Source organism: Curcuma longa, chromosome 11, assembly GCF_044706935.1.
Source record: "Curcuma longa cultivar G26 ecotype Majalengka, Jawa Barat chromosome 11, ITB_CL_G26_1.1, whole genome shotgun sequence".
Lineage (NCBI taxonomy): Eukaryota > Viridiplantae > Streptophyta > Magnoliopsida > Zingiberales > Zingiberaceae > Curcuma > Curcuma longa.
The window spans coordinates 7,968,898-7,984,277 of NC_133871.1; the positions used below are offsets into that span (position 1 = coordinate 7,968,898).

General features: G+C 40.4%; 1 protein-coding gene and 1 long non-coding RNA gene across 5 annotated transcripts; both read left to right on the forward strand.

Annotated features, from left to right (window-relative positions):
• Positions 1 to 3,670: 3,670 nt before the first annotated feature.
• On the forward strand, positions 3,671 to 10,611 carry LOC141839142 (protein TIME FOR COFFEE-like). Of its 2 annotated transcripts, XM_074726817.1 has the most exons (15): positions 3,671 to 4,062; positions 4,153 to 4,554; positions 4,682 to 4,842; positions 4,930 to 5,227; positions 5,331 to 5,727; positions 5,810 to 5,855; positions 5,935 to 6,024; positions 6,105 to 6,324; positions 6,424 to 6,478; positions 6,556 to 6,631; positions 6,741 to 7,148; positions 7,236 to 7,809; positions 8,350 to 8,423; positions 8,517 to 10,071; positions 10,151 to 10,611. In XM_074726817.1, coding segments are annotated over exons 1-15 (4,479 nt in total). In that variant the 5' UTR covers positions 3,671 to 3,941; the 3' UTR covers positions 10,153 to 10,611. The 2 variants fall into 2 exon arrangements, with proteins under 2 accessions (XP_074582918.1, XP_074582917.1); XM_074726816.1 differs by having other exon boundaries at positions 8,350 to 10,071.
• A 2,827-nt stretch (positions 10,612 to 13,438) lies between these two features.
• On the forward strand, positions 13,439 to 14,991 carry LOC141839143 (uncharacterized). 3 transcript variants are annotated; one of them, XR_012602683.1, is made up of 4 exons: positions 13,498 to 13,571; positions 13,664 to 13,775; positions 13,845 to 14,120; positions 14,666 to 14,991. It is a non-coding gene; the product is annotated as an uncharacterized LOC141839143 (long non-coding RNA). The 3 variants fall into 3 exon arrangements; XR_012602684.1 differs by having other exon boundaries at positions 13,439 to 13,502; positions 13,845 to 14,991; XR_012602682.1 differs by having other exon boundaries at positions 13,845 to 14,991.
• The last annotated feature ends 389 nt before the right edge of the window (positions 14,992 to 15,380 follow it).

Here is a 15,380-nt window from a genome sequence, read left to right on the forward strand (position 1 = left end):
GTCAAATATTAAATAAAATGCCGGACGTAAGCAAACAAATTAGTATTTTTAATTACATTAATTTTATTTTAAAAAATAACTAAGGAAATATTAATATGAGAAGTAGATGGTGACGTGGTGGCCAGAGGTGCGGAGAACGCGTGGTACGGGGTTTTTTTATTTATAAAATTAAATTAAATATTTTTTGAAAAAAAATATTATATTTTTTTAACTTTATTGGTTAAAGGACTTGTATAATATTGATCATTCTCTTGGATATGCCATTGCAATAATGGATCCATTGTTTAGAATGGTAGGGCCCAGATGGAAAAGATGACGTGGCGAATTACGTGGATTATTATTATTATTATTATTTGCTTGACTAATTTGGTTGTTTGATCTGTCTAAAGCTTCATCGAGTTGCTCACTTGATTTGAAGCTTAATCAATTATTTCAATTTTAGATTTTTATAGACGATTAAATATCATAAATTTTTTAAAATTTTCAAATATAATATATTTTAAATGAGATTTAAATTTTTCATATTTATCTTTTATTATCGTATCATAATCCCGATTGTGATATTGATTGATAATAGATAGGGACGATGTGGAATATTGGAAAGTTGAAATCGTCGTGGATCATGATGGTTACTTCTAAGTAGGGTCATTGTTGATTTTCCAATTGCATCACGGCGTGCATCAACACAACATTAGTGTTTTGTCAATTTAACTTTAAATTCCTCCACGTGACTAAAAACATTAAATGTTAAAGATTTTTCAAACATAAAATTATCACCCAAAATTATATTTTGAACTTTTCATGTTTTTTTAACAGTTGAATTATAAACTTCCAATTTTATTAATTATTTACCCATCCTTTTAAATTTTAACAAATCGTTAAAAAATATATAGTAAAATTGATTTCAGAGAGAAAAATATTTTTAATTGTTTTGAAATGTTATTTAAATTAGATTTTTTTTAAATTATGTTTGATATTTGATGTAGAATAAATTATTTAGGTAAGATCAATAATTTGCTTGGGTTGAGTGACCTAATTTAAATTCCATGAACAAGAATTAAAGGAGGATGTTCCAAGTTTAGCACGACGTATTATATGATATTTTTTATAATGAAATAAAAATTTTAAGACGTTGATTATTAGACAAGAAATTACTTGTACTTTTAAATTTATCAAATTAGAGGATAAGACCATGACTAATTAAAAATAAGATCTAAATTATAAAAAAAGAAGATGCTTCTAAATGGTATGGTGCAATTGCAACATAAAAATAATAATATTTTATAGATCAATATTTAAATAGATATATAAATTGTATTTTGAATTTAATCGAAGTAAATTGTCTCCGAAAATTATTAAAAATATATAACATTGAAACATTGAATGGAGTTTATTAATAGAATTAAATATTATTAATCTATTTTTTAAAGGAAAATATTGTTCTTTTACTAAAAAATACCTATCAGACGAAAATTTTCAAATCACCTAAAGAATTTTTTTGATAACAATATAATATAAATAGTTTTAAAAGCAAATTGCATTCAAAATTTTCTCTAATATAACAATATAAATTATACTATTTTATTATAATCTAACTATTCTGAAATCTTAATAATATAGTCAACTAATTATATGTTACTAAAATAATTCTGTAAAATTTTGATATTCTGTTTAATATAAAATATATGCATTTTATTTATATTTTTTTGAAAGTAGCTGTTAAAATGAAACAAATAATATTTTTTTATAAGATATTATATTTAAAAAATTTAAAAATATATCACGTTGGACCGTTCGTAGGATTTATTTATAGTTTATCTTATGATCGATGAAATCGAAATAATCATTTTTAAAATTAATCGGGTTTTAAGAAATTATAAAAAAATAGAATTGACATTAATATATCAATTTAATAATACCTAAATCGGTCATTTGCGATTAACGACAGTTGTTTTCTAAAATTGATTTAACCGGTCGCTCATATTAATTTAGTTTGAATCGGGAAAAAAATATTCTTTACATGTACGGAATATTTAATCGGTATGATAAAAAAATATAATAATTATATTCTGATAGGAATATAATAGAATAATGCCTACGATTATTAGTATATAATTATGTGGGCCCATCTCAGTCATTGGACAACGGATTGGTTTCTTTATATGCATTTAATTAAGAGTGATTATTAAACAGCAGTTCGAGGACTTTTTTTTTATGCATTTACTTTTGGATTAATTAATTTTTGCCACTTTACAAAAAGACACAGATGATTTTTAAAAATTACCAAAAGATAAATGATACTTCGATACTTATCAAAGAATATTTTTTCTCAAAATATTTCCAACTAGCCGTCTGTGACCTATTTGCCATTCTGTTTTTTTTCTCTTCTGTACAACGATGGAATACACTACCTAATGGTCACACACGATCAATTTCACAATAATCTATAAGGAGGTAAATCGAAAAGTTACAATTGATCACGATGAAAGAGAATATTATTTTGACTTCGTCGAGATTCAAACTCTTATTCTCTTTTATAATTCTGTTCCATTATAAACTTCATGGCCAGGTCAATTGTAAAGAATTTATGCAGTTAGGACGACCGTTAGTTGGAGTATTTAAAAAAAAACTGTTTAATAAAAAAAATCTAGAAAAAAATACACCCTTTGATAAATAATAATGTGTCCTTTCATAATTTTTAAAATCTGTATACGTCTTTGGTAAAATATTTATTAAAATATGTAATCTAAGAGTGTGTTTTTGCTAAAAGCAAGGAGGGCAGGAACAGTTTAGAAAATTAGTAAAAATGGGGTGTGTTTAGACAAATTCTTCTTTATTTTAATTTTGTCTGGAATAATATTTTATTGTATGGAATATTTTATGGCCCTATTAAAATATTTGCGTGATAATAAAAAAGGAAGTCGGTCGTGGCCTGGTGGGTGTGGGACCGGCTGACGCCACTGGGAGCCACGTATGGACGTGCACGAGGACAAAAGGAGGGCAGGAATAGATGTGAGAGAAACCGAAGCGGAATCTCCCGCCTCCGAAGCATATCTGGAGCACGATGCACCGTACGATCTTTTCGTGCCAACGGACCTGCCTGCTTCGGGACTCTCGAGCGCGAGACCCCAGGATACCAACTCGGCCCGAACTCCAATCTCCACGTCAGCACGAGAATCCAACGGCGGAAACCTACTCGACGCGGATGATTCTGCGGATCTCATCCGTCCGTTGCGCACCCACCCGCTTTCCACGTGGGCCTCGTCGGCGACGAGGACAGGGCGAAGGGGAGAGGGACGGTGCGAAGCTTCACAAGAGGAAATTATGCGACACGCCCTGCGACTGGCTGTTACCAGTCGCGGCGAAGATTTTCGGGGCCGTGCCGTTGGAGGAGACTGACACGTGGCGGTTGGTAGGCTCTCTTGGTCGCGTATTTTACTGACCTGACCGCGCGGATGTCGCCACGGTGGCATGGCCCAAGCTGGGCCGTCGGTTGGGCGAGTGAGATCGGACCGACGAACGCGGAGGGGCGGGAGGGCGAGATGCAATCGTGGCCGTTGGGAGGCGCCTCGGTCGGACTCAGCAAGTGACAAAATTGAGGCAAAGCGGATGGGGCAACTGAAGGGGCCGACGGCAGCAGACCATAAGATAGAGAGAGTGGCGAGAAAGGGAAAGAGGGAAAAAAAGAGAGAGCAGGCGAAGAGATAGGGAGGAGGAGCGAGGGGGAAGAGGAGATCTGGTCGGAAAATTTCCTTTTTTTTCCGAGCTCCTGAAAGGATCCCGCTAGATTGGCGCAGCTCTCTTTCGAAGGTGCCCTGGATCTGGAGTTTTTGGGCGAGGGATGTGCGGCGGTCGGGTGTGAAGAGAAGATCTGGTGGGGTGGTGTAAGAAAGGATGAGGGAAGAGGAGAGCCTGGTGATCTGATTGGATGACAAGGAGAGATGGAAAGGAATCGTGAAGCGAGAAGAGGGACCATGGCGCCGGCGACGGCGACAAACGGAGGTGGCGGAGGGTTGCCGAGGAGGAGGCAGCGGAATAGCAGCAGCTTTAGGGACTCTCCTGGTTCGATTCCATGATGATTTTTTTTTCGTTATTTATGTTATTTTTTACTCGAATTCTGACTTTTTCTTTACTGGACGACATCTTCGACAGAAGAGGACGGAAGGCTGGAGATGCCGGACACATCTAGGCTGCGGGATCGAGGGGCCAAGAAAGATCGAGATCGGGACAGATCTAGCCGGAGCAGGAGGAGAAGAGGGGAGAGGATGCTTCATGGAAGCAACAGAGACAGAGATGAAGGCGATGAGAGCTCTGAGGAAAGTATGGACCAGGACGATGAGGATGAAGATGAGGGCATGTCGGTTCCTGTGCGTTTGCCTCCGTCTTCTCCTCCTCTGCCAAATCCGGTGACTGCTTCTTCGCCGCAACAGAATCAGCAGCATAGTAACCACCACCACCATCAGCAGCCGCTTCGGAAGAGCTTTCCGTCAAAAGCGGTGAAGTGGAAGGCAGACGAGATGATCGGTGTTCCTGTACCGAGAAAAGCTCGTTCAGGTAGGAAGCGAAGGGTTTCTTGCGGCGATAAATTTGGAAAGTCTCAGAATACAAAAAACAAAGATTCTTTCAATTTTTTTCCCCTCTTTTTTTTTCCGCTTATGGTTGCTCTCTCTTGGTTTTCCAGCATCTACGAAAAGGGCACATGAACCTCTAGTTACTGGAGGCGGTGGTGGAGGCGGTGAGCATATCACTCGCCAGGCATCCATATCGCCCTCGAGGCTAAGCCCTGCTTCTACCGCTCAACTTTCCCCATCTTCTTCCAACGGTTCCCTTCGAAAGAAGATGGTTTGGCAAATTCTGCTAACTTTTCTTCTTTTCGTCTGTTAGGCTTAAATGTTTGACATGGTTTTTCTTCTTGTTATATGGCATCAGAAGCCGATGAGTAGACCGAAACACCGGCCTCCAAAGTTTTGCAAATCGGCATCTTTGTGTCAGGATGAGATCGAGATTGAGGTCGCGGAGGTTTTATTTGGGATGACAAGGCAATTCGACTCTCTTCCAAAGCAGGATAGCCACAAGATGGACCCTAGGGATATAGATGGTGGATCGGGCAATGAAGCTAAATCTAGAGTTTCATCACCTGGCTCAGTTTCTCCATCTCCGGCAGCTTATTCAGCTGTACTTCCTTCTTCCAATTCATGTTCTAATCCTGCCACTTTGCCCACAATGGGTAGGTTTTATGCTTCATATCTACTACCTCTTTTTATTGGAAAAAAAAGAGAAAAAGAAGAAAAATATTGTCTCTCTTACATTCGTGGTTCTTCGCTCTGTAGCCCCAAAACGAAAGAGGCCAAGGCCCGTGAAATTTGACGAAGAAAGCCCCACGAGCCCAGTGGTATTGCACAGTCCCTCGAGTTTATCTGTACCTGTAGCCAAAGTGGAATCCGAGAACCACATTAAGCAGGAAGATTCGTCGCCAATATCAGAAAAGAACAGTGCAGCTCCTGTCAAAAGTGGAGGTCCGCTGATTGATTTTCCGGTCTCTCAGGCTGGACTCTCTGACGTGCAACGGCACGAGTCGGCGAAGGCTGTGAAGAGTAAGATTCATGATCTGCTTCCGACAGGAGGGTCCAATACGGGAGACAGGGTGGAAACTAAAGAGGAGCTTGTTGTTACTCATGCAAACGGAGACTCGGATGTCAACTTCCGTGAAACCACCGCCAAAAAGAAGTAAGTTCTGGTTGTTGTTCGTTTTATTAACTTCTACTGGTATATCGTGTTCACTGGTCAAACCATTGACAATGTGTTACAGCGCACCCCAGAGTCCTAATGGGGAAAAGTTCAAGTTCGATCTTATGGTGAGTGGCTGCGCTTCCTTAAACGTCTTTAGAAAATCTAGTCATTCGGTCAATGAAGAAACATGTGTTTTTATTGCAGGCTCCTCCTCCAGGAAAGCTATCTCCAGAGAGGGAAGACTTTAATGTCTTGGACCCAGATCACAATCTTCAGTCTCCAGACATTGAAATGGTAGGAGGTTTCTCTAAAAAATGATCGTAAGTCCGCAAAAGCCATTTTGCCTTGTTCTAACTCGCTGCTACCCATATTAGGCGCCGAAAGTGAACAAGGACAAGGCAGAAGAAAAGCGGAAAGATGAACATTACATCTTGAAGTCTGGCGAGAAAGATACTGCCTTGAGGAAGCAAGCAGTCGTCAAGCAAACCGTCGATCTTCAACTTGATCTGGAGAAGCCTAAGGAGGATGTTGGCTTCGATAAAATGCAAATTGCTAAGCAGCAATCTAAAGATCCTAAGGCACAGGAGAAATCTGGCGAGGGAAATTTTTTCAAAGAGTTCATAAATCTTATATTATCTTTGCCACCAGGATATCTGACATGAGTTTTTTTTCTTTATTCTTTGGTACGATCAGCGTCCTCTGTACATGTGCCATTGACAGTTGGAACTTGGCCGGTTCCACCTTACGGGTAAGTTATTGATCTTGTATTCTTGGAAGTATTCGGATTTGGTTTTTGAATTTGATTATTCATCTTCTTCACCTCAGATACATGGGTCAAGTTCCACCTTTGCAAGCCGCTGTCCCAATAAATGGAACTACAGGCCCTTCCAGTTCCTTGCAGGTTTCCTCTCCCTCGCTTCTTCTCTCTCTCACTCTCCACGCTCATTCACATGCTAAAGCATGCTTTGTATTAAAGGCTCACTGTCTGCTTTGGATTGCTCATCTTTCAGCCACCTGCTTTTCTCCAATCGCTTCCTCGTCCTAAGCGCTGTGCTACGCATTGTTTCATAGCACAGATGATATCCAACTGTCAGAAATTTGCAAAGATGAATAGCTTCTGGACTGCTGCATCTGGAGCTGCACCATTCTATGGGGCTAAACCTTATAATCACACTATGGTCGCACCTTCTGACAGTGCTCTTTCTGGACATCAGATGCAAGCAGGTTTCCTAGGTGCTAATGCAGGCACATTGCAAGACACTAAAGGGACACCAGTAACAGCTTCGTCATTCACAGGTAATAGTGCATCACAGGAGAAGATGCTACAAGCCAATAATAATACTATCATCGAAACTGCACAGCGAAAGCAAGTAATTCTCCAGCAAATGCCTCAATCTGGATCAACAAGTAATATGCCGGTAAGGGCTGACGTTGCCCATCCTTGTTTGAAATCTTGTTAAATGAAATAATTAATTTTTTGTAATTTTATTTTTCTATCTATTTAGCACGCTCCTGCATTCATATTCCCCATAAGCCAGGCACAGTTGTTGCAGCCTGCTGCCGTAGCATCTGGTGCTGGTAGAGTTGGGGCAGCCAAATCAGCAACTGCTAGCTCCAGTGGTGAGGTGCGGACGTCTGCTGCTATTGGATCTGCTGTGGGTAGTGGTGTGGCTGGTGGATCAGCAACTCCAGTGAACTTGAGTTTCGCTAATATGCCTCCAAATGATGCTCAGTATGTGGCTTTTCTGCAGAACTATGGATATCCTTTTCCTATTCCTGCCCAATTTCCAGGGGCTCCATTTAGGGGCACAAGTAATGCTCAAGCAATGTCCTTTTTCTACCCTTCTCACATGCTTCACCCACAACTACGCCCACAGCAGCAGCAACAAGGAGGTTCACTGCCTCATGTTCAACAAAGCCATCAAAATCCAAACGTTTTGAGCGGGTCTTCACATAAACACCCACAACAAAGCACTATTGAGTTTCCGGCTACTAATCAGCGGCAAGATTTCATGCCCCAGCAAGGTCGTCCTAAGGAGCGCAGCAAGGGCATGGATGATAATCTTCCCTCCGCTGATGGTAAATATCTCAATCTCAGAAGAGACTCTTATGTAGAGGTGTGTAAAATAGGGCCCAGCCTGACATGGCTCAGGTTGACCTAGGCCATACTGTGCCCCTCCCGGGACACCCAGTGGGTCCAGGCTATGTGCTGTGTTATAACCTATGGGCCTGAGTTCAAGCTCATTTGAGCTGTGCCTGGCATGACAGGAGATGAAACTTGGCACAACTGAGGGCCAAGTTCGGCTTGCCTTTATATATATATTCTGGTTATGAATTTTTTTGTTATTTTTTTTTATAATTATTGTACATGCGGGCCTGAGTTCGGCTAGAACAGGCACAGTTCACCTAGGCCCCAAGCCTTGTGCGGGGCGAGGGGGAAGCCCTTTCCAAGTCATGCTTGGCAAGGCCTGTTTGGAGCCATGCCGAGACAGGCACAAATGGAAAAGGATGGGCCGAATGGGACCTATGCTGTGCCCGACCTAAGTTTTACCCATTGACACCATTACTCTTATGTTAAACAATTCTGAACCAATTTTTTTGCATGTGTGTCTACTGCAGCTGCCATTCACGCTGGGGGCCATGGTGATAAGCAGCCACTCTATCAGCAAGCACAACAGAAGCAGAACATGAAGGTAGAACTGACACCTCAAGCTTTTACAATACCCTTTGCATCCTATGGTGGGGCTGTAAGTCCATCAACAGGTCTTGACTTCTCCATGGCACAGAATCATGTCATTTTACAAAGCCTTCCTGAAAATTCCAGACATGCTTACTACCAGATGGCATCTGCTCCAGTAGGTGCCACAACACAAGCTACAGAGCAGAAGAAGAGTAATCATGAATCAGAAGATGGGAAACCTTTAGCTAGGCAGTCAATGAACACAAATATAAATGATGACGAGGATAGAAAGGCAGTAGTGGCTGGCAAGGGTACTACTCAGCATTCCTCTCTTTCATTTGCTAAAGCAGATGCTGATATTGCCATCACATCTGTTCTTGGTAACAGTATCAATGATATGTCATCCCGACAAGTAAACCTTATTCAACCTCTGACAAGTAGATCATCTGATCGTCCTGTAGGAACCATTCCAGTTAGTACTTCTCTCACAGCTACAGCCATTTCTACTAATTCCCATCAACAGCAACAGCATCCAATTCATCTTCCAAAGCACCAGCAGCAACAGCTGCAGATGCAGCACCATCTTGCATCCTCTCGTTCAAAATCCTCAGGCTCAGGAAGCAGTGTTGGCGTCCAACCTGAGGGTCTTTCTGGAGGGTCTACAATTACTATGTTCCCACATGCTCTAACAGGGTTTCCTCAAGCACTTGTGCAAGGTGGAAGTTCCATCCAGTGGTCTCAGGGCAAGTCATCTGCTGGAAGAAGTGTGGATCCTGCTGGAGCATCACCTGCTCCATTGGTTAAGAATAACTTCTTCCAACTGCAAGGCAGAACATCCCAACAGTCGCTTCCTTCCCAAGGCCACCAAACTCAGATATCGTTTGGCATTAATGGAAATAAACAAGGAGGTCAACACCTTTCTGGGGTATGTGGCAGTCCGTCTCCGTCTTCTGCCACAATGACTGTTTTATCGCCTTCAAACTCAGTCTCAAGGAGTGCTGATGGCAGTCCTAGAGCATCTTCAAGTGTAAAACCCAGTTCTCAAGCATCTGCAATTTTGCTTCCTCCACAAACTGCTGTAAAGCAATCCACATCAAGCTCTAGCTCAAAGTCAAACATGTGTAACTCTACCATGCCATCCATGCTAGGGCATCATCATCCTCAGAAACTTACTGCCCCCAGCTCAGTCACTAAACAACAGCAACAGTCTCAGCAACCAAAGCAACAATCCTCTGAGGCTCAGCTCTTCTTCTCTAATCCCCATATGCAGCAGGTACATTGTGCTCAGTCTAATGCTTCTGCTCCATATTATCAAAAGAGACCATCTGAACAAACAAGACAAGCTCAACAAAAGCAACAACACAACATAGTTCCATCAACTTCCAGTATGCTTTCCCTTTGTTCCCCCTCAGCACTTGCACAGGCAGGTGTTCCTACAACTTCAGATCCAGCAAAGGCATTGGCAGTGAACTCTCTGGCGGCAGCTAATAATTTGAAGGGTTTGCCGCCAACTAGCTTCCTCAATGCCGCTCAGCTAGCTGTAGCAGCTCAGTCTGCCTCGGGTTCTCCTCGACCTCCAATTTCTGCTACGTTCTCATATATGTCTTTGCCTCCATTTTCTGTGAAGCCGTCAGCTGATCAGAAACCCACAGCCAGTAAATGTAATGTCTCGTTGGATTATCTAAATGTCTGAAACAAAATATATATGGGTGTCTCACGTTATTTTAATTTCTTATACAGGAACTGACAATTTGCAAGGCTGTTGGCAGCCTGAGAAGAGGTAGTATACTGGACTGAAACAAAGATCAGGCAACTTATGCTGGAAGGACGAATGCTGAAGCTTGGGCATAGGCTGCATCCGGTTTCCTTCCATCTCTTCTGAAATCAAACAAGAGGACTCAGCTCTGCCAAACTATCTCCCTCTGCTCAAATCTATGGAGCCCAAGTTTGAAGATTAAAAATTGAAGGAATTTGAAATCTATGGGGAGAAGCAGAGGGAAAAATGGCACTGATTTATAACCTTTAAGCATTTTGACAATTGGTTAAAGATACAGTCCAGTGCAGTTTAGGGAAAACAATTGACTGTACAAAAGATGTCCTCTTATGATTTGTATGATGCGGTTAAATGCTAACCACCATCACCAACTGCTTCTTTTGTTTTATTCCAGCTCATTAACAGGACTGAGATATAATTAAATTAATATCATCATTACCTGTAGCCCCTCGATTTTACACATCTGTTCTTTGATGCTGGTACATTTTTTGTTCCATTGTGGAATTTTTTGACACACTTCATTTATATATTGTGTTTTTCATTTGTTCTCTGTTGGTTAAGCATCCTTGGAGCTTGGATGTTATTTTACTTGAGATAATGTGAACCGTTGTTCTTGCTTTTCATTCCTTATTGAAGCTACCTAATTGTGGATTGAGAGTTGATATCGTCGTGTATGCGTTTTGCTTTGATATGAATCTTTATCAATAGTGAGAAAAACCAATAGCTTACTGTTGTTGGAGGTTTGTTGAATGTAACTGGCTGACTTTGATCTTCCATTCTTGCTAACCGTTTAATTTTTATGAAATGCCTGTGCTCATTGTCATATCAGATATGTCTAAGTTTACTTACATTGGAAACCTTGTCTACTTCATGTATATACTTATTTGGTTTTTGAAGTGTGGCAGGAAATTAGTCTGAGTTTGGCTTTGAGATGGAGATATGCCATCAGATGGTACGCCGCATTTGTCTTGACATTTGTTTTCTACTGTCTTTGCTAGCTTAATGTATAATTTTGTTGACAGACAATGCCACCCACTCATGCTTGTTTCTATACTTGGCATTTTATTAGCTTATCGTCAAGTCTGTTAGATAAAGTTTGGCCGAGAAAATTGGCATTTTTATTGGCTTATTATCATACACAGAAGATCTGAAACTTGACCAATTGTTTCCAGCTCCATGACTGCTTCATTACAACTTCTTTAGTGCTCTGCCGTGGCCCACGGTTTCATCATACCTAATCATTTTCTTTTTGTCAATTTTATATACACACACACACACACACTCCCCTGATGCTTATAGAGTAATCTTTGCAGGAATAAAGTATTCAGAGATGGTCAATTATGGGTGGCGCTGTTGACTGATGTGGAGCGGATGACTTGTCGAGCTGGCTGGTGCCACCAAAAAGATTAAGCAGATTGCAAAGGCAAGTTCTAAAGCTGGTTGTCCTTCTAGACAAATGTCGCTAATGCCTTTGTTTTTTTCTTCTCTTTTCCCCCCAAAGAAACATCAACAAAACAACTCTAATCCCATCACAGCACTCATATACTCACAAGACATATCACATGTGCACTTATGTGGAGGACAACCATTCTGTATTTATTATGAGCTAAGTACTGATAGGTAGCTCGTGAGCAATTTGTGAGAGCTGCCCTTGTCCCTATTCGTACTGTGAATTTTAGAAACAGTAGCTACATATCTAGTATTTGAAGTAGCATTAGTTCTGGCTTTTGGATTGCAGTCGGTTGTCAACTTGTTGACTCCGCATCTTCTTTTTTTAGTCTAATCCACGCCGTGCAAGACTAATTAAAAATGACGTGTTCTAGTTTGTAATGACTAAAAAATTTCATATAGCATGTGTTGATATAATTTGCCATATTATAATACATATCATTGACCTGCTATTCTGTTCAGTAAATAATGAATAAAATTGGTATGCTGATTTTCAAACCACGTCATTGATTCCATAATCCCTCTTTGTAATCCAGTGAAATGGTGTTTATCCATCCATCCTTTTCTGATATAAGGCAAGACAACCACATCAAGACAGAAAAAGTTATTGAAAAACAGTTTGTTCATCTCTTTGAAAAAGAGAGGAAAACTACTTGATGTATCTTAGATTTTATGAAGTATTTATGTAGAAGTTGTAACATGTCGCAGCCTGTTTGACCGTTGTGCTTAATAGAGAAGTAAACTTGGCTATGGCTCAGCTTGGCACTGCTTAAGCTGTACTTAGCAACTCCAGACCAGGCATCAAGGTTGCTGCCGTTTCCACAAACAGCTTCATTGTCATCTTTGACTAACAAACCGAGCATGCTCCTGCAGAATAATGGGACGTCCGTACCCAAATAGGGAAGTTGAGGAGGAGGGATCCAGCAAACCACAACTCTGCAGAAAATGCACCTCCAAGTGAGTGGACTTAACTCTTTCCCTACAACTGCCTTCATCTTCTCGAATGTGTTTGGGCGTGGGATGGTGCTTTTCCATCTGGAAACAAGGCGTGTGGCCTGCTCCTGCACTCAATGCCCCATTCTGCTGCTCACTATTTGCATACATATGCATATATAGTGCCAGGACTCTGACAGTGACCCTTTTAATGCTTGTTAAAACTTGCACCGTACCGCTCCAGCTGCGTCCACTTCGGACCACTCAGTTAGTAGATAACACCAGGGACCAGAAACAATGAATACCTTCTGATGCAATCCACTCAAAAAGTTTGATTTTTTATTAAAATATCATGATGCTGCCAGGGCCCAAAGCTGAGATTTTGCCTTGAAAGAAAAGATTGATGTCCACCAATGGGCGTGTTTGTGCCGAAAGCTATGTGGACTCTGCTTTGCCACCCCACCAACCCTATCAGATATGAGAGAGAGATAGAGGTGGGGGATAAAGGTAGATGCCGTGTGGCTGCTTTCCAACTCAATCTTCAATTATATAATTTATTGTCTGGTTTCCGTGTCAAAATCATTCACTGACATGGACGTCACTCACCATAATTTTGAATGAGATCGTTATCTGTCCAATAATTATGGTAAATTATTTTTGGCCTTTGTAGGTGGCCGACCGCAGGCCTGTTGATGTTTACTCCTTGTGGGTTGTGGCTCTGGCTCTTCCTCTTCCACGGGACCAACAGCACAATTGATTTTCCAGGGCTTATGTGTCGGCTCACGTCTTGATCTCGACGTTGTCGGCGACGGATCTAAGTTGTCGTCAGTTTCTACATCAATTACTGTGTGTGAGGGAGCAGAATCTATTCTGAGGGAGATCAGAATCTATGCTGTTGCTCTGTCTCCAAGAAAAAATGACTCTGACATGCTGCAGGTATATATACCGACGGATTGGTTGAGTTGCTTGCAGTCTGGTTCCCTTCTTGTTTACTCTTGTGTTCTGGTATTTCTTCTTTCTGTGACTGATGATGCCTAATCACCATCACATGCTTGCCTCATTAGTTCCATTAAGTTTTTCTCTGTTGCCTTTTTCAGGTTTGTTTCCATGCTTTCTCAACTTCAACGGTGGTTTTAAATCAAACACAAGATTTGGATCAGTGAAGAAAGTTGGATGTGGCAATGGGGGTTTAGAAGAGAAGATGAACAAGTAAGATCTCTACTTTTGTTTCCTTGCTTTCTCCCTTGTGCCATGACCAGCCAGACCACAATATTGCAGCTCATTTACAGAACTCTGCCATCTAAGCTTGTTGCCTACTTACACATGGAGCACGATCTCATCCGCCAAACTGATGCCAAAATTTTGTTCACCTGAGGGTGTTCTAGCCTTAATCAACATCTTCTTCGCCGACAAGATCATCCATTTGTCTCCTGAACTGATTCCGTGCTACAATCTACGGCCAGTCCTTAATGATGCTGTTGGCCTTTTACATGCAGAACAGATCATCGTCGACAACATGCTTTTGTCGATCGTCGGGGGCTAAGTTTTAGCAAGGTAGAACATATTCTCTCTCAAGCGTTTTAGAAATTATAAGGACACTCTTGTGATTCACAATGCTGTGCCTTATCAAAATTTTTTTTTAAAAGAGACTTTTGGTTAAATTCAGAGCTAAGATATGGCACTTCATTGTAGATGCTCCCAACCACTACAACAACATATTGGTTCTATATAACTTTTGTTCACAAAAACACTATTTCTCACATAGTCGCAACATCCTCCATGTTTCTGCAACCAACATATTGGTTCTATATAACTTTTTTGTTGTGCTTAAAGAACTGAAGGAACTACTGGTCTTTGTTATCTATGTGCATGTATTTTAAGACTCATGTCGACATTATCATCAGAATATATCAGCATGGCAATGACATCATTACACAATGAGGAATTAATCTCTTGTGGTTTTACTACTGCTTAGCTTCTTATCATTTGAGTCTTAATCTTAGGAATATCTAGATCTTTAAGCAAGTTTTGATCTTAAGCAAGTATTCAATTCACTTCTGTTTTGTTTCAAGATGTGATTATTATTTTTCTTCATGTAGGAGCAACCTGTCTAACCTTATTTGTTTTGGAGCTTAACCTGTGTTCAACCCTTGAATGATTCATGGATTCCTGGAATGTTTGTATCATATTCTGTTATTGAACATTGTTACTGCTTGCTGGCACAAACTCGGTTTAGATACCGGCCGCTACGCGGTTCATCTCAAATGATTTATGGATATAGAGAGGGCTCATTGTTGTCCAGCCAGTTCAATGGAAGATTTGCAAGAAAGGAGGGAAAGACTCACAAAATTATGTGCAGTTCAATCATTTATGTACCTCTTTCTATTATTCTTATGCATCTAATTCAAATTTGAGCTTGGTCTGAGATTGAGTCGGTTTGGGCACGACATGTTGGTTGACCACATATTTGGGCCCATCCCCAATTTCAATTCATGTGAGACTAGACTAACAAAAAACAAAAAGGGATATTATAAGTTAATCCTACTGGATGTATGATGTCTTTAATAAAAGGATTAGATTTGTAAGAAGTGTGCAAGATAATTGAGTGTGAACCTTTGAGGATCTTACTAAGACATGAACAATTTAGAGATTTATAAATTTATTATTCCACAAAGAAGATAATTGCATTTTGGAAGACAATTAATATTCCACCACGAGCATTGAAATAGAACAATCTATATTCTATTAAATGCCAAAATTATGTAAACAAAATGACTATAAATTTGAATGTGGCGGCAAGGTATGCATAGTAAT